This window comes from Cuculus canorus, chromosome 24, assembly GCF_017976375.1.
Source record: "Cuculus canorus isolate bCucCan1 chromosome 24, bCucCan1.pri, whole genome shotgun sequence".
Taxonomy (NCBI): Eukaryota; Metazoa; Chordata; class Aves; order Cuculiformes; family Cuculidae; genus Cuculus; species Cuculus canorus.
The window spans coordinates 910,217-933,688 of record NC_071424.1 but is presented as its reverse complement, the minus strand read 5'-3'; the positions used below and the strand labels follow the sequence as shown (position 1 = coordinate 933,688).

Sequence of the window (23,472 nt, the reverse complement as noted above, 5' to 3'; positions counted from 1 at the left end):
TGCCCCTTTCAGCACTGGAAGCTGCTCTAAGGTCTCCCCAGAGCCTTCTCTTCCCCAGGCTGAACCCCACCCCCCTCAGCTTTTCCTCCTACTCAAGTTTTCTCTTTTTATTTTTTATTTTTTTTTAATTTTTAAACACATTTTCCTGTCCTCCCGGTCGCCCTCCGTAACGTGGCCGGTGCCTGCGTGCCCCCGCCGCTGCTCAGCCCCGCGCTCCACATCCCCTGGGGGTCCCGTGCGATTCGTTTCCACGCAAAGCCCTCCCGGGAAGCACCCTGTACCCCGGGCTCCCGGGGCGGCGGCGCCGGGCCGCGGGCACATGGCTGGAGCACCCGAGCCGGGTGGACTACATTTCCCAGCGGGCTTTGCGCTCAGTGGGCGGGTCCAGGCATTCCCATTGGCCGGCGGCGCGGGCGGGGAGCGCTCTGATTGGTAGCTTCGTGGGGGCCGTGGGCGGAAGCGTCCGGTACGGCGGCCGAGGCGGAGGGACGGGAGCTGCGCCTCCCGCCATGTAAACGCGGCGCCGCTCCCGCCCGCTGCTCCTCCTCCCGCACGGGATGGGGGCCCGGCGCGGGGGTGCCCGGCCATGAAGGGCGGCGGGGGGGCCGCCAGGGGACCGCGACTCACGGGGACCGGCGGGGCTCCTCCTCGGTGAGCTGGGGCTGGGGGGCCTGGGTGGGGGCGGTGGCGGCAACGGCAACGGCAACGGGGGGCAGAGGAAGGGGGCTCTGAGGGGCCTGAGGCCTTGCGGGAGGGGCTGTGAGGGGGAGAGAATGGGGGCTCTGAGGAAGTGGGGCTCTGAGGAAGGGGGGCTCTGAGGAGGGGGGGCTCTGAGGGGGGAAAAGGGGAGGCCTGAGGCACTGGTGTGGGCTGTGAGGGGCGAAAGGGGGCTACGAGGAGGGAGGGCTCAGAGGAAAGAAGATGGGCTATGAGGAGGAGGGGGGGCTTTGAGGGGCCTGAGGCACTAGGGGGGTTCTGAGGGGGAGAGAAGGGGGGCTATGAGGAGGAGGGGAGGGGAGCTTTAAGTGGGCTGAGGTCAGGGGAGGGAGGGTCTTGGTGTGGGGGAGCTCAGGGGATGCTGAGGGAGATGGGGGGGATCGGAGGGGTTTGGGGGGGGTTCGACAGGGGGCTCTGAGCTGGGAGAGGGGGGCCTCGAGGGGGTGAGGGCGCTCTGAGGAGTCTGTGGCCCCTGTGGGGGAGCTCTGAGCGGGTGCGAAGAGGGGCCCGGGGTGGCTTAGCTGGGGCAGGAAGGTGGTAGAGGGAAGCGGTGGCTTTGGAGGGTGGCAGCTCCCTGTGTCCCTGCCTGTTTCTCCGTGGGGCTGGGGCAGGGGCAGGGAGAAGCCTCCTGGCCCTCTCTAGGTGCCCAGTTGGGGCTTGGTTGTGTCCCTCTGCCTCGCTGCCAGACAGAGCCGAGGGTAGAAGGAGCCGGGACGGGGATCTGGAGCTGTGTCTGTGTGTGTTTTCTTCCTGACTGCTGCTGTTTTACGTGAATACTGTGTTCTCTGTGTGGGATGGGTGGGTGCCTGCCCACATCAATGATTCCCTGGAGAAAGCATGCAAATACGTGCTCTTCTTATTTCGCATGCATATAGACCTGTGGATTGCTGCCACACCGCCTTGTTTTCACAGACAAACTTCTCATAATCCCCACTGTGCTGCTGCTTTTGGGTCTGGAATCCAGAGTAAACGTTGTTTTGAAGTAGCAGCTCCCCAGGAATACGGCAGTCGCATTGTAGGCAAGCACTCTGCGCAGTGGGTGCAGATTGAGCCGTTAGCGTTTCAGTATCCTCATCCTATTCGGAAGAAATGTGGTCCCAGCCTGAGAGCTGCGTGTTTGTGATTTGTGTCGGCCTGTTTATTTTTAGGGTCTCGGTGCCTGTTTGTAGGGAAGAGTTGTTCCATCGTCATAGCAACCCAGCTGAGTATTATAAACATTATTAAAGGAAACCTTTTCCATCTTAAAATGAGACTTCCTTTTCATAATAAAGTTAGGATCAATGTAAAACATGGAGCCTTTTATTTAGGATTTGCTCCTTGTAGAGACCTTACCCCTTGCGCTTACGCAAGGATGCTTTTCCTTTCGGCAGAGGCATCCTGCCTCCTGAAGCTAATTTAATCTGCTGTTGGTAAACATTCCCCTCAACCCATTGTGGTGGCAGATAAGGAAGAAGCCAGCGTAAGCTGCTTAGAGAGGAGCTTCTACGGAAATCAGTATTTTTGTGGCTCACTCAGAAACAATCACATCAGTATTGGAAGGTAGGCAAGTGGCTGATGAAAGACATTTCAGTTTTGAGGTTTGCCATTCCCTCTGTTTGTCCTGAACCTTTGCATGTTCTCTTTGGTCTCTTATCCTATAAAAGGAGACGTAGAAAAGGGAGACTCTTCATCAAAGGACAGAAAAGCAGGAAAATGAGGTCTGCAGTCCCTAAAACTGGCTGCGCTGGGATATCGGTTGTCCTTAGCCAGGGATGGAGGATCGGAATGGTTGCAGAGCTGGAGGAAGTACATGGGCTGCACTTTGAAGTCCCCACACTGGCTGTGTTCAAGTAGGTTAAAAAAATTCTAGGTGCCAGGGTGTGCCAGTCAAAACAGTATTTGATAATGAAGCGGGCACCATTGTCTCTGTCAGGATTCAAAAACCCTCAAAAGCTGTTTGGCTCATCTGCGTCTGCCAACTTGAGTGTGCAGTCATGAGAGTGATGGGAATCCTGGTCCCTGGCTTTTCTGCTGCTTGTTTGCTTACACAAACAAGTGGAGAAGACTGGAAAATGCTTACTAAGAAAAGGCAATGTGTATTTCTCAGAGAGGAATTAATAAGCTGTGGCTCCAACGCCCTAAAAATATTTGCTACCACCTTAATTTCATGTAAAGTAACTTAATTTTTTAGCCAAGAACCCCAAATTTACTGTAACGTTTGTTGTAAGTAAATAAAACTGTCAAACTTGGAGTGGCATTAAGCAATGAAAACTCTGGAGCAGCTCTTATCGTGTGGACATCCTCCAGCATTTCCTTCCAAGGAACTTCCTGCCTTGATAAGCATGGCTTCTCCTTTGGAACAAGCTGATTTTCCTGACTGGTTTGGAAACAACGCTGCAGTGAATGCCAGAGCCAAGGGGAAGACAGGGCTTTATTGGAGTCTAGGGTGTTTTTCTCTTGTTCTTACCTAATTTTATTATTTATTAGAGAAGGGTATAATTTGATTACTACTTGGGAAGCTGCCAGGGTTTAGAATTCTTTAAGAACAGTGTTGCAGATGTAGAAATCTGCATCTCTATTTTAATTCCTTGTAAACAGTAACTGTATTTTACACATATAATAGTACAAGTTCAGGTGAATCACAGTCCCAGCAGCCTGAGAATATTTAGCAAAAGATTTGTTAGTAATGGGATATTTTAAGTGCTATGCTAATAAAGTTTTTGCATGGTTGTGAGTAGATAATCACTTAGTTCAATAATTTATCAGCAGTGTTGCACCTCTTTGTCTAAAATAAAAGGAATTGGGCAGCCATTTATTTCATTCACTGCCTGGACAAAGACACGTAAAAACTGGATCCAGGTTTGAAGTTAATCCTGTTTTTAAAGGAGGAGTTAAGCCTGTGACCTCCAAAAACCTCCTTCAACCCAAGTTATATTGTTTATTTTCCTAGAACAGTTATCAAGGCCTTGTGTCCACAGCAATATTGCACAATATAGCAGGAGTTATTGTCTACAAATTCCTTGTGTTCACACACCATGGCCATCTTACACCGTGGAGAAACCACGGGAATAGTTTTGCTCAGTAAAGTCTCAACAGCTCAGCATTCCTGCTCATGTGCCGTATGCTGTTGGGCTGCATGTACAGCAAGTCCAGCTTTCCTGGAATTGTGTAAAGGCTTGGTTTGCTTGCCTGCTGAATGTCTGGCTTGTACCATGAAGTGTGAGGTCCCCAAGCCATCTCTTAAATAATTTTTGCTGCCTTTTTATTTCTTTTTGTGTTTTAACAAAGTGTTTCTGATCAGAGAAGAGGTTTCTGTCTCACCTGATGTGATTCTTTTGGTTCCAGACTCATCTTTTGGGATGTCACCTCTGTGTAAATACCCAAATGGCTGTAACTGTGCCATTTAAGTAGACGGTAGTGATGATTTTGTGCTTGCTGTGTGGGTTCCGTCTAGGCTGTAGACCTGACTGCTTTATTCAGTCCATCTGCAAAAGTCGTCAGGCCAAGGCTGCAGATGCTTGTAAGAGGCTGTTGGAACAAATTGAGGTGAAAGAGGACTTAAGCTGTTTTCAGCGTTGAGCCAAAGCACAGGAAATCTGCCAGAAGACCTTGCAGGCAGGGGTTAAGGCAGACACCCCTGCTCTGCGTCTGGCTGGCTGCAGCGAGGTTCATGCACAAAGGGGTCATGAAATCATAGAATGGTTTGGGTTGGAAAGGACCTCAATGCCCATCCAGTTGCACCCCCTGCCATGGGCAGGGACACCTCCCACTGGATCAGGTTGCTCCAAGCCCCATCCAACCTGGCCTTGAACCCCTCCAGGGATGGAGCAGCCACCACTGCTCTGGGCAGCCTGGGCCAGGGCCTCCCCAGGAAAATATTTTTTCCTAAGATCTCATCTCAGTCTCCCATTTCAGCTTAAAACCATTCCCCCCTGTCCTATGCTTGCAATCCCTGATCAAGAGCCCCTCCACAGCATTCCTCTAGCCCCTTTCAGTCCTGGAAGGCTGCTCCGAGGTCTCTTTAGAGCCCTCTCTTCTCTAGGATGGATGCTAGATTTTATTTTGCAATTGTAAGCATAGCTGCTGGCCACGGCAGAGATTACCATATGCCACTTCCTAAACTTCCTCCGGTCTGGCTGTGCCACCCAGTGATTGCGTATTCTCCTTCTACAGAAGATGCAAAGCCTCGAGGCTCTGCAATCAAACAGATTGCGTGGAGCACGTTGTGGCACAGATGCATGAAGAGAAGTCACCAGAAAAGATACGTATCTCATGTCCTGGCTTTTTTGTAAAGTCAAGGCTTTGTAAAGTTGACGCCTCAAAGCTGCAGCAACCTCAAATAAAGCTGCAGCAAGAGGAGAAAGCTCAAGTTTGCAGCTCTTGTATTTAGAGTACTGCAGCCAAATTCTGTCAGCTACTCAGTATACTTCGAGGGTCATCCGTAGGCGTCAAAGAAGATCTCAAGACAATAATAGTGCTCTATTTTAGCATACTCATTACAAAGTATAACTGCCCTCTGCCTCTAGCAACTATTTTTTCCTCGTACTCAACTGGTGCAGACGTGGGAAGGCCGTTGTCATAAGCAGCAGTATTGCCTCACTGCCTAATTCCCTCATTGTCTCTTCAAATGAGGCCTTTTTCTTTCTCCATGGGCTCTTACAAGGAAAATCACTTTCAGCAAAAAGATGCTTTGCAGTGCTGTGCTTGTAATTATTGGTGTATCCATCTTGAAGAAAAAGCAATCAAGCTACTGGGGTTTATATGCTGACGGGGAGCTGTGCTAGGAGATTGATGCCCTTTCATGAAAGGAGCCGTAGCTTTGAAAGAAGTTGAAATGCTGTTTACAGATCATGAGAGAATTAGCATCTCCCCACGGTTAGTGTAGAAGAGTGGGACAGTGGGTTCCTGTTCTCATCCCGATTTCTTGAGTGCCTGTAACATCTCTGGAGCGCCTGGGTTTTCCTGTATGAATAAAAAGGAGAGACTCTGCTGGTTTCATTCCAGTGTTGGTGCAGGAGGGGGCCCTGAAAATGGCTGTGGTGTGGAGAGGATCCTCTGTAAGGAGTGATCACTGGACCAGGGCAGCGTAGGGTGCTCTGTGGATAGTACAAGGAGCTTGAACTGCTGTTCAGTCCCAGTCATTGCAAGGTAAAGGCTCATGAAAGGTGTCAGCCACCTTCTGTCCCAGGTGCCGAAGAATGAAGAACCATTTTAACACATTAGTCAACTCTTAAACAGAGAGAAGAGCTCATCTTGCTTCTACTAGTTTTAATTTTATGTCTTGTTTGATGTTTTTTATTCTGCTTTTTCCTGAAGAAGCAACGGTTCTTTGATGTGTTCTTATGCTGTATCAAAGCAACTTCAATAAAATAGTTAAATGAGATGTCTTGAGTCAAAATACCTGGAGTCCTGCATCCAGCTCTGGAGTCCTCAGCATAGGGAGGGCATGGATCTGTTAGAGTAAGTCCAGAGGAGTCCAAGGAGATGATCCTATGGCTCAAGCACCTCCCGTACGAGCCCAGGCTGAGAGAGTTGGGGTTGTTCAGCCAGGAGAAGAGAAGTCTGCAGGGAGACTTAGAGCAGTTCCCAGTACTGAAAGAGGCTCCAGGAAAGCTGAGGAGGGACTCTTGCAGGGATAGGATGAGGGGGAGATATTTTTCAGCTGAGAGAGGGAAGATTAAGATGAGATCTTGGGAAGAAATGTTTTGCTTCTGAGGGTGGGGAGGCCCTGGCCCTGGCTGCCCCATCCCTGGAGGTGTTCAAGGCCAGGTTGGATGGAACTTTGAGCAATCTGATCCATTGGAGGTGTTCCTGCCCATGGTAGGGGGGTTGGAACTGGATGGGCATTGAGGTCCCTTCAAACCCAAACCATTCCATGATTCTACAATAATACCCTCTCCCCTGTGCATATTATCGTTTCCCAGTTTCAGCTTACTCCTGGACTCTGAAGGGGCAAGAGCCACCCACGATCTCATTGCTGTGACCAGTTAGGAGGGTCATTTTCCGGCCTTCGCTTTATCTATAATCTTTAGAAAACAGCTATACTCGCAGTTATGTTGAGGCCTCTCTCCCTTGTTTCCAGTAGACGTGGACAATAAATATTTAATAAAGTGGGACATTGATGCTCTCATAGGCAGTATAACCTATCCAGTAAGAATTCCAGAAGGCTCTCCTCCTGTTCTGTGACAGCCAAGGGATAAGTAAAACTTCACCCTTTTGTCAGTGTGTCCAACATAAGACATTTTAAAGCAGAAGGTGTTGAGGATATGCAGTGTGTCCTCCAAACAGTGGACAGAATCGGGACAGCCCTGAAGCCTGTAAATGCCAGAAACATCAGAAGTGACTTGATCAATCCAACACTCCAGGATAGCCTGTAACTGCCCTTGGGAGTAGGGTCCTTCCACCTGGAAAGCTGCAGTGTATGGGTGATAACAGCATGAACTCTTTTATTTTGGTAGATGTCCCTGAGAACAGCGTAGCATATCACTTGAAAAGGTGTTTTTTTAAAAATAAAAAAATCTTCTGTATTCCATCATTTTGGTCGCTCCGTGCATATTTTGTGAAGTTTGTACTGTCAGGGTGCCGGTCCATCAGCACTGCGCTCTTACACCGTGCTTCAAAACCAGCCCTGAGCTCAGCAATGGTGCTTGGCTGCCGTAGAGCTTGGTGAGCTCTGAGATAATAAAGGCCAGATACTTCTTACTAAAGGGAAACAGCCCAATGAAATAATAGCATTTAAGTTCTGGGATGAAATCTGCCTGGATTTTTAGGAGGAGAGGAAAAAGCTGTTGCCATTCTGAAATCCTGCTGTTAATCTAATTTCTCCGTGATTGCCTCTCATTGCATCAGTTGGTGCTATTTGGTGCAGTGCTGCTTGTGGAGTTGGGAAGTGCTGTAGATAAATATAGCGTGGGAATAATCACTCAGCTTCATTTTCCTGCTCTTTTGCTGTTAACACATATCACCAGTATTGACAGCTCTGCAGAATGGTAGAATCAAGTCCTTATGGCTACACAGCACCTGTGCATGTGCATCATCTTGACAGGATAATGAGGCTGTGCCCGCGATGCTCTGCAGCATGCACCGCCAGTAGGCAGATATGAAATGGTATTGGCAAATGTGACTATGAGTTGGAGGTGAAGTCCTGGAAGAGTTTTAATGTGTTTGCCTGGCCCTGAGTTCCTGCACAGTTCAGCTGGCATGCCACGCTGCCGTGTGGGAAGAGTCTCTGAGCACAGTGCTCAGCAGCTGATATTTTTCTTAGAGTCCCAAGCAATTAACTTGGGCAAGCACGGAGTTGTATGTTTACAGTAATTAACAAGGAAAGCACCTTAGGCCAGCATAACAAGGTGGTGTGGGTGTCCTTCATTTTGAGATTGTTCCCTGTAATTGCAGCAATTTAACCGCCTCGATCAGTGCAACATGCTGGTGTAGTCTCTAAGAGCCATGAGGCAGCTAGTCCTAAAAATAGGTGAAATACAATGGGCTCTGCCCAAAAAAGTACCTGCCCTAGAGCACCTTATTTAAAGAAGAACGGGGAGTCCTGTGTAAACTGTCAGCTGTAATCCTTTTACAGGGCTGACTGAGTGCTGAGGCTCTGACATGAAGACCGTTCTCTTCCTTATATAGGGCTGGATAAGTGCTGGGCAGTAATGAGATTGGAATAAAAGGCTTTGGTAACAAAGATGAACTGGCAGTCCCAACTGAATCTTAAACCTATCCTTGCGTATACATGGACTTCAAACAATACGGCGTGAGTCCTGCTTGCTGAACTTGGGCTGGATGCCTCTGTTTCGGAGCTTCTGCTTATGAATAGCATTTAGTTGCCCAGACGGAAACCCCTGTACTCTTTAGGTTTGCCTTTCTTGTGGTTTGACTGTGTGTGTGTGAGTGTAAAAATATCTGGCAATTATGCATATTGCAACATTTTTAGTGTAATTCAGCACAATGGTTCTTATTCCAGAGTAGCTGGGTTTTGTTTTGTTTCATTGGACGAAGTTTAAACTGTGTTAATAGAACCTGTTCTGTTCTGGAATAAGAGAATCTGTATGGGATACTAAATTAATATAATTTTATCTGATTTCATTCACGGCGTATCTTGTACTTCCCTTGCACAGACAGGATTATTATTGTTCTGATTAAAAATATCTATGGAAATACTGTTTCATGTAGTCAGATATGGCTGAGGAAAAATGTCATCCCTGTTGCATTGTCTGTCCTAGATGAATTTGTGCATCAACATCTTCTTTGCAAGAGAACTGTGCTGGAAGTGCCTGAATCTGCTGGCAGATAGTAGTCCTAGCGAGCCTCAGCCTAAATGACTGATGTAGGTAAGATGTGGCAGGAATCAAGCAAAAAGCAAGGGCAGCGCTTGAAATAATTTTATTTACTTTCATGTTTACTCTGTTGGAAAAGACAGGGATGCTGTCTGGAAAAGGAAGGAGATTTGAGAGAGAGGAGATAGGTTAGTGATTAAGAGGCCTGCATACACAGCGGCAGTAGAAATGTGAACTGAAGGAAAGTTGAGTTGTTCTGCTCAGCGTATTCATGTGACCGAAGCAGTGACTTGATCTGCTTTGTTTACTTAGAGACACGGCGGGCAGAGGTGATGCAGGTAGAGAAAGAAGGCAGCGTATGGGCAGTGTGTTTTCTACCTGGGTGCACCTGAGCTGCTTCTCATACAGCAGTGCAAGGCAGAGTGGGTGAACGTGGAACAACTTAGAACAATTTTTTTTGGATAGTGACTCATTGCAACTTACCCAAAGTGACCTGATTTAGTTAAATGAGGCTAAATATAACCCATGTGAAAAGTACTGACATGTGGGCGGAGACGACAGCAGTTGGCTCGCAGCCTCTCTTTTCTGCAGGGAACATCTTTCACGACTGGTGACTAATAATTTTTACTCTTGCTGGCTTTGGAAATAACATCTCTGCTCCATTACCCCCTTCTAGGGAGAGGAAGACAATGTGCCGTTCCTAACCTGTTGCCTCTTCCCTGCCTTTCTGAATTCCAGCTTACTGCTATGGACAGTGCTATCACCCTTTGGCAGTTCCTCCTCCAACTCCTCCAAGAGCCTCAGAACAAGAATATCATCTGTTGGACCTCCAACGACGGGGAGTTCAAACTGCTGCAGGCAGAGGAGGTGGCCAGGCTCTGGGGAATCCGCAAGAACAAGCCCAGTATGAACTATGATAAACTCAGCCGTGCTCTCAGATACTATTACGTGAAGGTAACAAAGTCCATAAATCCATCCCAAAGCCTTATCCATCTTACCAGCTTCTGCCTAATGAGCTTTGTTTCCTTTTTCATTCTGTTCAAGGGGATAGGTGTCACTTCTGTCTCCCAGACTTAAGCAAGGTGTGCTAGTTTGTGTTTAGAGGGTGGTTTTGTTTTCATTTATCATTATGCTGCTTTTTCTCCCCAGTGATTATTTTCTAAGGTTTGAGATGGCTTTATGCAAAATGTTGCCTCCTCTGATTTATGTCTTTGTTAGTACAAATCTGTCTTTGAATATTCTAATCCCCTTTCCAAAAATATGCACCCTTGCAAGGGTTAACATCCTCAGCACTCCAGTTTAAGCAACAGTTTTAATGGTTCTGATGATTGAGGTGGTGGATGTTGCACCACCGTGCAATCTTTTCTGCAGACAAAGGGGCTATCAAAATAAGGATTTTCATTGAAACAGCCAAAGTATTTTTCTTCTTATGCTTAGAACCGAACCTCTAATGTGTCCAGCGAGTTTAGTCCAGCGGAGTAAGACACTTCTCTTCAGCTCATGTCTTTCTAATAATTTGAGAGCCTTTCATTAGTGCACAGGTAGCATCAAAAAAGCTGAACTGGAACCACAGTGTGGGAATCTTCCCTTCCTTGCAGTAAGCCATTTATCCCACAACTGTTATTGTGTGGGTGTATGAGTACAAAATAGAACAGTTTCTGAGGAACCTGTCAGTTTGTAGCAGGCAGCGTGCTGCTCGGAGTTTATTATTGGGTAGCGCAAATCCGACTGTGTACTGAAAGGTCTCTGTAATAATAATCATGCAATAAATAAGAATCTTCCTAGGTCCATATTGTGTGTGGGGTTTCACTTAGGAGCAAAACAAGTTTGACATATGCTGTGTTGTGGTATTGAAATAGCTGATTAGCCTACATTCTGCTGACTCGTTGAGCTACTTATTCTCTTTTATTATCGTCTTATTCAGAATAAAGGTGGTTTGATTTGAGGTATTCTACAAAACTATAAGCTTTTAGTTCTACAGGTTCTCCTGTTTGATTACACTTTAGTGCTCCCGCGCCAGTGATCTTTGATGGGGCTGCCGGGTATTTTTTTGCTTCTTAGCTGGTCTTATAAAATATGTTAAACACAATTGCCTGGCAGTTTTAAGGCCGTTGTTAGATTTAATGTCAGGTTAAGCTCATGTGTTTTACGGTTTTATCTGAAAGCCCTGGAAATGATACTTTGGGAGAATAAAGGAATTGCAAGAATGCAGTGTCTTTTTAAAGAAGAAACAATCTTTGATAAAGAATTACAGACTATCTAATTCCTCAGGCTATTTTAGGCGGTGTTTGTAGGAAGAAAATTAATCTGACGAAGTCTAAATATATCTCTCATCTTCCCCACAGAATATCATTAAAAAAGTGAATGGTAAGAAGTTTGTGTACAAGTTCGTTTCTTATCCGGAGATTTTAAATATGGATCCACTTGTCGTGGGCCGTATAGAAGGAGACCCTGAAATGACTGGTTTTGCGGAAGTTAGCAGTGCTCCAAAGGACGTGGAAAACTGTGGGAAGGAGAAGTCTCAGTCGAGTGCTAAATCCTCCAGCCGCAATGACTATATCCACTCAGGCTTGTACTCCTCTTTTACTCTGAACTCCCTGAACTCTTCCAGCGTAAAACTCTTCAGGTCCATCAAGATTGAGAATCCAGCTGAGAAACTGATGGAGAAGAAACCTGCTCAGGATCCAACACCCTCAGTCATCAAGTTTGTTACCATGCCCTCCAAAAAGCCTTCCTCTGTTCCCCTGGTCTCTACCACTTCAGTTGTCTCTGTCACTTCCACTGCCTCTGCCACTTCAACCACATCCTCTCTTCCCATCACATCAGAAGAAACTCTCCAGACCTTGGAAACGCTTGTTCTCCCCAAGTTAACTGTCCCTGAAGCTCCAGCACCTTTGCCAAACTTAACCACCAGCTTCACCCCAACTCCACCCATCTCCTCTGTTTCTCCAACTCTGCAAGTTCCTTCCACGCCCCCGTCACCACCTCTGAGCTCTAATCCTGACCTGGACATTGACACAGACATAGAATCTGTGGCTTCTCAGCAGCTGGAGCAGGTTCAGAGCCTTCAGCATCAATCCCCAGAGCCCAAAGAGCAGGATTCATCTGTGCTGGAGAAGGAGTTTGCCAATCAACTCTCCAGATCTAAAAAACCCAAAGGGTTGGAATTGGCTCCTACTCTCGTCATTACAGGCAGTGATCCAAGTCCACTGGGGATTCTAAGTCCTTCTCTCCCAACTGCTTCTCTTACTCCAGCACTTTTCTCTCAGGTAATCTAATTCCCTTCCTGTTTCTTTTTTTTTTTTTTTTCAGTAACAACAGTGGTTATGTTATATTTTAAAACTGAAAGGGAAGGAAAGTGGAAAATGAATAGTCAGTAGGTTATATTTGGAGTCCTGAAACTCAGGATGTCAGTCCCATTTTTCTAACAAAACAGAAACTTTATTGGTAATGGGCATTGAGTTACGTGCCAAAGTGTGCCCGAGTGGTGTGTCAGCTCTATGCGTCTGTACAGCGTTAGCGTGTGGAGGCAAAACCCGAACTGGCACTGGCAGGATCCTGTGTAAATCTTGCCATGATGATACTGAATTATTTAAAAATCTGAGACCCTGCCCTTTTCCTTCAGGCTGATTCTGAAAATGCTTTAAAAATAGAGAACCATGGAGGTGTCTGTTAGCAGCTTGCTTTTACTTGGTTCAGTAGCCATTTACTTAAGGCCAAAGTATTGTGGTTTTACAGCAATAAGAATGGCTACTTAATTTGGCTGTTATCTTTGTGTGGGAAAGGAAAGCTGGAGAGGGGCTCTTTACCAGGGATAGGTATTTCTCAGCCAAAATGCGTTAAGCTGAAAGAGGGGAGATTGAGATGAGATTTTAGGAAGAAATGTTTTGCTGTGGGGATGAGGAGGCCCTGGCCCAGGTTGTCCAGAGCAGTGGTGGCTGCCCCATTGCTGGGGAATGGGATGGGGCTTGGAGCCCCTGATCCAGTGGGAGGTGTCCCTGCCCGTGGCAGGAGGTTGGAACTGGATGGGCTTTAAAGTCCCTTCCAGCCCAAACCATTCCATGATTCTACAATTTTATGCCTCATGGAAAACGCGGAAGAAAACTGAATCCAACTAGGCTGTTAAATTGCTCTGTATATCTGTAATCTCTTTCCTGTAATGAATTGGAATGAAACTGTAGGGAAACTGCTGATTAAAATGACTGAAGATAGGGAAAAAAAAATCAATTACAGTTGCTCTGTTGGCACTATTTGGAGTGTTTGGCCAGTGCCCCTGGAACATCCAGAATTTTCAGAAGCTGGATGTGAACATCTTTTGTTTACATTGTCAGTGTCGCCTAGACCGCGTGTGTCTGCTCTCTTTAAGTTCATGGACTGAGTTTTCCCAAGTCCCTTGCAGGTGCTGTCTGCTGAATTGCAGGAGGAGCCGGTTTGCTGTGGATTACAGCAGGATTTGGCAGCAGTTGAGAAAAGCGAGCCAATTGCTCAGCCAGGGGAGGGAGAGCTGTTGCTGTGGGGTTTGAAGGGAGGAGAAGGAGGTGGGAGGAGAGGGAAGAAAGGAACGAGTATCTGAAATTCAGACCCAGCCCTCTGCAGCTGTAGGAGCTGGGATTGTTGTGTGGATTTACATGTGCTGTATTCAGTGTGCGGGTTTCGCCTGCTCACTATTGCCGTGTGTTTTGCAGACTCCCATCTTGCTGACCCCGAGTCCCTTGCTCTCCAGTATCCACTTCTGGAGTACGCTGAGCCCAGTCGCTCCTCTCAGTCCCGCAAGGTTGCAAGGTGCTAATACACTCTTTCAGGTGAGTTGCAGCAAGGTTAGCCAGTCTCTCCGTGCTTTTCAATTCCTTCCTCAGCAGGCATCCATTAGCCAAAATATCTGATGTAGAAACAAAATAGTGATCTTTCTCTTTTTTATCTCTTATGTTAGCTTTTGAGAGCATTTAATTTTAGTGCTTAACCTGATTTTATGTAAGTCCATTGTAAATGTTGGTGTTTAGGAAGTGTTTTAAGTTAATAGCAGGCTGTGCTGTAGAGATAGTTACATTTCTTTTAGGTCTGTCCTCCCTGTAAAACTTGCTTCCTTGTAACTTTACTAGTTGAGATTTTCCTGGCAGTTGAATTTTGCTGCTATATTCATTGTTTTAATCCTTTGTTAACAGTGTCTCCTGTTAAAAGATATTTATTAAATCTCACCACTAGCAATTATGGAGAGTATGTGATCTCTGAGGCAATTTGTAACACATCTCTGTATTCTTCTGTCTTCTGTTGTTCAGAAATGCTCAGCTTCACTGTTTTAATAAATATCTTTGTTTAACTGATAGGTAAGACACCCCCCCGCCCCTAATTAAAACAAAATATCCTGTAGTTGTAATTATTCATGCTCTTCCTTCACTGTGGAATTGGAATAACCACATCTGTTACCTGAGTCTGCTTAGGTGAAGGGTAAAATTGAACTAGTTGTCTTTTGGGTTTATATCTGTCATCTCCATGGAAATGAAGGAAGTAGCTCACATGGATTGTGAGGATAGGGAATAAACAAGTAGGTTTGAAAATGCAAGTCTCTAGAGTTGATAATTAACTGAGGAACAATTTTGTCAGCAAATTAAAATGGCCTTTTCCCTAATCATTTTTGTTTTATCTCTTAGTTTCCATCAGTGCTGAACAGTCACGGCCCATTTACTCTGTCTGGACTGGATGGACCCTCTACCCCTGGCCCATTTTCCCCTGATCTACAGAAGACATAGCACATGAACTCATGAAAAGGACACGTTGGCAAGCAAGGGAAAGATAGGACACTTATATTTAACCATGTTTTTTAAATGAGCAGTTTATAATTCCAGAGATTATCAACAATCATAGTTTTTGCCATTCCCAAATAAAATGCCTTTTTTGCAAAATTCCCTTTTTTGAAGACCAAGGTTGGGAACATATATGCAAACGCCTTAATAGGAGCTGACGCTCCAGTCTCTTCTCTTCCCTCCCTGGTTTGGAAGACTTCATTATGGTTAAAGGGAGTTTCGGCTGGTCGTGCAGTACCCGAGTCTGCACTGATTGCAGTAAAATGTACCAGAGAAGTCTTTTCTCTGTGACTCTTGGAAAAACCCTCTTTTCTGCTTCCTGCGCTTGGCAAGAAGAAATCTAATCATGATCGAAGCTGGCATTCGAGGAAACGCTTGGGAAGCGGGTGTTTGCATCGGCTTTGCCTTGGGGCCCGATAACTTCTGCAGCAACAAAACAGCCCGCGTCTTTTCTGCTGTAAAAGCATCTTGTCTTTTTGCAGGGAGAATTTTTCAAGGAATATTCAATGATTGTGTTACTGAGATACAGACAATTTTTGAATGGCGTTGTACGCCGACAGTCCAGCCTCTCAGAGAAGTGGTCTGGCTGGCTTCTGGATGCTTCCCTGCCATCCCTCCAGTGAGGAGGCCAGGTCTGGAGACAAATGGTGGGAAGAATTCCTTTCGGTTCTCAGAAAGTTTGAATGCTGAAGTCCAAACATTTCTTGTGCCAGAGACTGTTACAGCTGTAACCTCACTGCTAGAAGATCAGCGGGATGAAGGATGTTCCATGACGTTTTCAGGGTGTGTCTGCACTTGGTGAGATTGCTGCCTGATGCTCGAGTTCTAGACTCAAATGGTGGGCGAGAACACTAACGCCCGAGCATTGTTACTGCTCTTTTCCCACATTTGAAGTGGAGAAGCTCTTCTACCAGCTCTTATCTCAAGTTTTGCATTAGCTCTGTTGCTTTTTTGATTTGAGGAAGCACTTGGACCCAAAGCAAGCTTGGCTCAGTGTGTACAGCTAGCTGAGAGAGGTACCATGGCATGTCCACCTTACTGTAAATTTGTGCTTGCTTTGCTTTTATTAGCGGCCGTGCACATATGGATTAATACAAGATCAGTTTTCAGAGCCATCTGAAGCACAGATGAAATGAATTTTGTGGTTAGATTTTTAAACTCAGGAGGCCTTTCAAGAACAGAGGACTGAAAGAAGAGAGACTCTCCTCTCCTGACTGCTTCGAGGCTGGGGGTCTCAGTCTGCTGGTGCTGAGTGCTGTACCCCTCCGCGTTGGATGTCAGGTAGCAACTTCTGTTTGCTGCTGTGTTGGTGGCATAAGATAACCTCCATAACATACCCACTGGAAAACAGATGGAGACCATCTCTTTCCTTTGGCATCTTCACTGGCTGTCTTTCAAGTTTTAGTGATCAGAGGAAGATGGTCCCTTTACAGCAAGAGGAGCTGGCAGTGCACGCTGTACATACTGCACCTCTCTTACGGACAAGTGGTGAACTCGAGCTTTCCAGAGTTTCCCTTTTGCCACATTTGCAGACTCTGAATTCACTTTAAAGCATGTGACAATACCTGACAACTTACTGCAGTGACGTTATCTTTCTATATTCTAACATTGAAAGATGTAAACCACTTAATGTGTTCCTGACATGGCACCCAAGATGGGTGGGTGTAACGAAGTTGCTTTTTGGGCATTGTTCATCCAGAAACTCCCCTGCCCGGTGCGAGAAAAGCACTTATGCCTTCTTTAGAGAGATAGCAGAGAGTGAGCTCATTGAGTGAGTGATCCTCCTGTTTGGTTACGGCAGAGGTGTAACACTGGTTCGTGGTTTAGACATCAGCAGATGCAGGATAAAGTTCCTGTGCCAGCGGCTCTTCAAGTGACAATGTGCAATATTGACCTTTATTTTTTTTTTTTTAAATGCAGAAAGCAAGCTGCAGATCATAATTAAGAGCAGGCACCTGGAATTTTCTGGTTTGTGTGGTGGCTCCTGAGTCTGCTCTAGAAAATATATATAGCTATATATAAATAGCAGCACTTTTAATGGCAGTTTTAGGTTGGCCAATTTTATGCCCACCAAGTGTGTGGACTTGAGAGCAACGTTGCAGACTAGGATTAGAATTTAAAAATAATTAATGAGCACTAAATACTTGCAATTTAATTGCTTCCCTTCCCTTGTCCCCTATGGAGAAAAGCCAAGTTTATTTGTTTAAAAGTCGTGTATGTGCACACGTGCACTTAATCTTTTGTGAACTGTATCACTTTCAGCATAGGTATGCAAGAGAACCAAATGCTGACGTAGCTTCTCAGTTGTGCTTGGCCTCGTTTCATGCTCTTCTCTGAGCAGCTTTAGAGGATTGCACTGCCACACGTTTACCTTCGGGAACACCTTCTTTGGAGAAAGTTCATAGGAAAATGCAGCCTGGATGTGTGGGTTTCAATCTGGTAACATCCAGCTTCCTGACAGAACGGAGAGGAAGATCGCTTTTGCTTCTTAAGCACCTGCCTAGAAAAATAATAGTCCCATCCTGGGTTCTGATCCCAGGAGGCACTTGGGGAAGCAAGGTGAGAGGGGGGAGGAGGTGGGAAAGAAGGGCTTGCTCACCTTTTCTCCATTACAACTTTCAGGTCACTTAAGGTAGTTTTATCTTGTATATATGCTGCCTCATCAAACACACCTCTACTAACTTGTCTGGAACTGCCAGCTGCTTTGGATCACATTCCTGACAGAGCCCAGTGTCGCTGTGATTTCTTGGAGCCTGGTTCTGTGAATGGCTGGTACTTTCACTAGCTCTCTTCAGGAGCCATTTGCAGCTCAGTGCAACTTGTTTTTAATTTAGTGTAGGGATGGCGGGGGCTAATATAGGCTCTCTTTTAATTATCATGTTAACAGTCTGTAATATGGGTATAGTACTGTGTCAGTTTAAAAAAATAACAATGCAGCATTACAGAAATGTTTTATTACATTACAGTTTGTGTTGCTGAAGTAGCCATGGTATTGTTGAATGCTTGATAATGTTAGCATCAGTTAATTCATAGGTGGTGGTAGAATTAGACTGGATGAGCATGGAAGCTGAACATCTGTCTTGCTTCTGGAGTCTTTCTTATGTGTTGCTGCTGCCGTGTAGTCCTGCAGAGCTGGAAAGCTTGCACTGCTGTCGCTGTGTGTGCTGTGTCTGGCTTTGTTTGAGATCCTGAACTGTCAGGGTGCCACTAGCAACATGTGCTGCCAGCAGAAATGATGTATGGAAAGCAGAGATGTGTGAATAACACCCTGCAGTCATAGAACTATAATTGGTCTGTCCTACCTGTTTTTAGAGAATGTGATCCTGGTGATGAAGGTGGTGGAGGAAAGGGTTTCTTTTTGTTTCTTAACAGCATTGTCAGTCTAGATCCTTGTTAAGAAAATTGGTCTTCAGCAGTGACGGCTGAATGTAACTCCTATGCACTGGCTTTGGCACATCCAAGTTGCATTTTGCAAGAGGTCAGGAAGTAATAAAATTCCTTGAATTTAAGAATTCATTGTTTTACCTTAGAGCATTCTAGGACTTCAATATCCATGTATAACGGAGCATGCATTGTAATTGGAAAGGCTTTGGCTGGTTTGTTTGGGATAATTTCTTCCTCTGATACGTTTTCAAACCTCGGATACCTAGCAGATAGGTTTTTGGTGTTTATAGCATTCATTTTAGCCACAGTGAAGGCTGCTTATGTGCATATCTGCCTGTACACAGCTTTTCAAAACGCACTGAGATGCATTAATGTCAGATTCCCTCACGCCTTCTACTTTGATGTGAGAACTTGTGCAGGTTAAGGCGGTGTGCGGGAACTAGCCTAGCATGTTGATGCAGTTCCTCGGGTGAGCACAAGCGCAGAGTTCTGATCCACTTCTGTAGCATTTCTGTAGTGCTGCAGTCAGAACCTGCAGTCCTGACAGTATGTTGGCTACCCCTGGCTTATTCATTTATCTTTTAGTTACCTTTTGCTACTGTTTTGTTGCATTTTGTATGTACTCATGTTTTACTAAACAATTTCTCTTCCATTTTTAATGCATATTTGTTTACAAGACACATCTCAGTGTTGTATCAAGAGGCTATCTTGGTATTGTCAGCTATGAAAATTAACTACGTCAGTAGTTAAGGAACGTTGTCAAAGTTGGTATTTTAAAACTTGATGTTTGAGTTTTAGGTGTCCATAACAATTTTGTTCTGTTCCGTTCCTTAGTTGTCCCGTGTAAGAAACCTTCTGGCCTCAGGTCCTGGGTATGGAGAGTTTATTTTGTCTTAATTATCATGGAGCGTGACATTGCAAACAAGCAGCCCCAGCCCCACAGAATCTTATACCGGGCAGAGAAGTTGAAAATCCATTAGAATTGCAATCATGTTTCTTAGAAGCTATTTGGGATGTTTTAATGAGGTATAAGATGTCTTGCCGAAACAGGAATTTTTATGGTTTGATTTGAATTTAATTAAACAGCGATTGGCAATGGCTCTGTTTTATTCTGAACAGTATTAGCAAACCTGCTTCATGTGGGAGCCTTTGGCTGCCACCAGCGAGTTGAGTGGTGGTTAATGTGGGACATGCTGAAGTGGATCCACTGAAAGCGGAGGCTGTCAGATGAAGATCAAAAGACAAAATGCAGTGATGATGTTTTACACGCTCCTTCAGGGCTCTTTCTGCACAGGGCTGTGTCTTGGATCAACATCTGTCGACACGTCATTCCACTGCGTTTGCGTGAGTAGCGTGGGCTCTGCAGGAGCCCTGTTTAACAGCTGATTCTGGCAGAGAGGGATTTTGGAAACCAGACCCAAATCTTTTCTTCATAGCCTGCTTGTAGCTGTAGGATCTGACCGAGGTGCCGCAATGCCACAGCAGTGGCAGCGACGCTGTGTTTCTGTGACCCATGTTTATCATCAGTCGAGCTCCTGTTGTAATCCCTGACTGTCTTATCACCACCTAACACAGAGAGGTTAAGCTTTGGGTTTGGATCTCGAACTGAGGAGTATTCTTCTTGCCTCTGTACAAAGAACAAACAAAAATAAGGGAGAATATGTTCACTGCAGATCCTTGATTCTTTCTGGAGGAGGCAGCTTTGCTGACCATAATCATGCTTTGCAAAAAAATATGTAAAACTAACTAGAATTTTGTTTGCCCCTTCCCAAAGAATGCAGTAGAAGGCTTTGCAGAGCTATTCCAGACATCGGGAGCTGAGAACTTGGCTTTAGCTGCGCTGTTGAACTGAGGCTGGAGTCGCTCCCTCCATGTGAATGTGTGTGCACACGCGCTCGCTGCCCAGGGGAAAGCGTGTTCCCCACGGAGGCTGCATCCAGGTTTGTATGAGGACTGCCTGCTGTGTGCACTCGGAGCAAACGCTGCACTGTGCAGTTGCCACCTTGGCCTGTTTTGCACACGCTAGTGAGGGCTTTCAGGGCATTTCTTTGTTTTTTTAGCACTCAAATCAATTGTACCATGGCATGGTGGGCTTTGGCAGTGTCAGGTTTATGGTTGGACTCGATGATCTTAAAGGTCTTTTCAACCTAAACGATTCTGTGGACTAATTAGTTGCCAAAGGTTATTTTTAACTGCATCTTTGACATTGTTGTATGCCACGTCTTCTAAAAGAAGTGTCTTAATTGTGTCTTTGACTCGTTTTATGTTCATGAAACAGAAGGTTGGACTTCTTCTATAGTTAAAACATTTTCTTCTCTGTTGAGACGATGCGTTGGAGTAGGTTTTCATCTCAAAGCAGGGGTTTTGGCAGGGGGTGTAACAGGTTAATGAGGGACCTTCGGAAGACAGGGGTCTTTGGACGGAGACACGGAATGAACTGTAGGCAGTGCAGTGAGGAGAGGGGAGGAGAGGTTGGACGCGTTGTGTTCGGAGCCCATTTCACCCTGAGCAGCACACGCAGCAGTGCTGTACTCATAACTGGAAGCTCTTTGTTAACTTTTTTTTTTTTGTTTGGGGTTATTTTTTCCTTTTTTTTTTGACCACAGGAAGGCTTTGAGGATGGCCTCTGCATGGTTCCTAGTGCGTGCGGTGTGCGGGGTGGGGGGAAGTTTTTACAATACCTAGGTTTGCTCTAGGCTCCTTGAGATGTGTTGTGGTTTATTTGGCTAGCATGTCTTAAATCTTCAGGCTTGGAAACTGCTTTATAGAATTGTGTTGACTTTTTGTTCTGCTGTTGTTCAGTTGCACAGAGTTTTCTATATATCATGTACTAGTTTTAACGTTAATTCTCTGTGAACAGGGTTGAGATTATTCATTGTAGTTGAAAAAAAAAAAAAAAGCTGTATTCTAAAACTCCCTTTAAAGATCTTGTTTGTATTCTGTTGCAGTGTTACCAGATGGCCTTATGTACGTCACAGTGTTTGTGATAAGTACAGTAGCACATTTAATGCTTATCCCCTCCCTCTGTTTTTATAGCTGAGAAGTGTATTCTTAATAATAGGTGAATAAAGGGAAAATCCTAGCAACATGAACGGTAAGGAGAGTGGTTGTCTCCTCTAATGACAGCTGGAATTAATCTGGGACTGAACCGACTCTGAATAGGGATTGTTACCCAGCATGAGACTTTGTCTTGGGAATTCTGGGAATCTGTGAGCGAGAGATGTGTGCCAGAAGCCTATAAATCGGAATAGATCCGCTGGCTTCACCGTAACTGGTGTGACTTACAGTGGCCGAGGATCCCACTCTGCGCAGCATTTTGTCTGTGGCTCAGACACGGTCGGGGAGGGAAGCCGAAGCAAAATTTTAGAGAGCTTCAGCACCTTCATCAGCTGTGGTGATGTGTGACCGTTGTTGTGCTGTTTATTTTTAAAGTGCACATCTGTTTTGGAAAGTGACTTTCTGATGCCTCTAGTGTTTACTCCTCAATTGAATTTTTAGATTAACCTGGGTTCCTTGCAAACTGGCAAGATGTCTGCAGTGTTTCTAGACCCCAGCAGCTCTGACATCTCTGCTTGGGGCAGACTTAGCGGACAATTGTGTCAGTTAACTGACTCTTAACTCTGGAACGGATTCCATTTTACTTTCCTGTAATTTTAGCAGTGGTAAAAATTACATTGAAAGTAGCAGAGATAACGTTTTCAGTTACTCTTTCCAGAACAGAGTTGCATTTTATATACATATATATATAAAAGTATATATATAGTACCAAGTCAAGAGACAAAGCAAGTTATGATGTAGTGAGTGTCTGACTTCCTACACTGGAGACTTTTTCTAGACCCGATCTTTTCGAGACAACTGTAATCTTACACCGCTTTGGTGCTCTCTTTACAGTTGGGTCAACTTGCCTGGAAGAGAATAGCTTCTCAGTCTGACTTTCTTTGAAAATAAAACCTTATAAGAGTATCTTAATGCCATTGTGTTTTTTAAAAAAATGCTGGTATGTAATGCAAGTACATAAATAGCCAAAGTTTTCAGTAATTGTTCAGTGTTACTAAATTTGCTTTTATTTAACCTTCCAAGATAACATATGAGGAAGACCTTCAGTGTGTTGATATATTGAAAAACAAAAAGAAGTCTGATCAACTCGATTATCGCAGATATGCAGTTATTTAAACACATTTCAGGTTTGAATACAATTTGGAAGCAAAGTTCTAAGATGCAAAACTTGCTTTGGAGGAAGGGCACTGTAATGACACTTCAAAGTAAGAAACACTGCTCTTAAAGCATGGCGCATTGGCAGTTGTTATTCAGACATAACGAAGGTCTTTCCTGAGAAATCAGGTGACTTTTTTATTGCTTCAATTTTTGTGCAAAAAAAAAAAATTAAATCAATGTATTGCAATCTTTTTTAAAAATGGGGTGGGAATAGTTAAAGAAAACTATTTTATGTAAGAACTGACAGAGGGATTTGCTTTGTATAATGCAAGCTGGCTTTAAAAAAAGCATTGTAGCAAATTATTCAAGTCAATCATATGTTAATAGTTATGTGCAACCAGACATGCAAAACAATTGTATTTTTTTAAATAAATATTTTTAACAAAGTTTCTGATCTTTTGACTTTTTTTCAGTAGAGGAAATAGAAAGTTACAGCTGTGGGGCAGCTCACGCTGTGACAGCGAGGGAGCTCATCGTTCCCTGAGCTAGGCTGAACGCTCCCAGTAGCACAAGCTCCTCGCGTACTACCGAACAGAGACAGATGGAGTTGCTGGTGCTGCGCAGGCAGTTTGCCACATCAGGTACTGCTCTCTTCTGGTGAAAATCCCCTTTGGGGAGCAGTTCTCTTCTGTATATGGCACTGATAGCAAAGCAGGTTTGAATTGTCAGGTATGCTCCTCCCAAAAAAATGTTATTCTGGCAGTAGTGTTGAGCTACGTATTATCAGTGTATAATTTGACAATTCTATAATCTGAAAGGACAAAATTTTGGTTTTTATCAGGTCACAGTCCCTGCTGTGATATATACAGAATCTGAGTGTCATTCTTTCCAAACAAAGTCCCCCATTGTATTGTTTGATGCTCATTTCCTCTGTCAGGGATGGAGAAAATGCTGTCATGGTAGGAGGGGTACAGTTAATGGCAGATGGGTGGGTTTTGCTGCAAATGGATTTGCAGTACTGCACTTTATTCATTCTGGGTAGTTCAGGGAGAGTAATACTGTCATCCTGTGGTGCTAGAGAAGAATTACAGCGTGGGCTGTGCTGGCTGTGAGGCCCATGGAGGAGTCAAGCCCAAAAGTCAGTGGCATTTACCTCCTTC

General features: G+C 45.0%; 1 protein-coding gene across 2 annotated transcripts; it reads left to right on the top strand.

Annotated features, from left to right (window-relative positions):
* Positions 1–475: 475 nt before the first annotated feature.
* On the top strand, positions 476–22,759 carry ELK4 (ETS transcription factor ELK4). Of its 2 annotated transcripts, none has more exons than XM_054087373.1 (5): positions 476–651; positions 9,711–9,926; positions 11,318–12,241; positions 13,658–13,774; positions 14,621–22,759. In XM_054087373.1, the coding sequence occupies exons 2-5, from the start codon at positions 9,720–9,722 to the stop codon at positions 14,717–14,719; spliced, it is 1,347 nt and encodes a 448-aa protein (XP_053943348.1). In that variant the 5' UTR covers positions 476–651; positions 9,711–9,719; the 3' UTR covers positions 14,720–22,759. The 2 variants fall into 2 exon arrangements, with proteins under 2 accessions (XP_053943348.1, XP_053943349.1); XM_054087374.1 differs by lacking the exon at positions 476–651 and adding an exon at positions 8,919–9,026.
* Positions 22,760–23,472: the final 713 nt, after the last annotated feature.

What these genes read in the sequence shown, in the direction of transcription:
- ELK4 (XM_054087373.1), top strand. Translation starts at nt 9,720, where the DNA reads ATGGACAGTGCTATCACCCTTTGGCAGTTCCTCCTCCAACTCCTCCAA. An exon ending in TCAGATACTATTACGTGAAG is followed by an intron (nt 9,927 to 11,317) that starts GTAACAAAGTCC and finishes TCTTCCCCACAG; the next exon opens with AATATCATTAAAAAAGTGAA. An exon ending in CTCCAGCACTTTTCTCTCAG is followed by an intron (nt 12,242 to 13,657) that starts GTAATCTAATTC and finishes TGTGTTTTGCAG; the next exon opens with ACTCCCATCTTGCTGACCCC.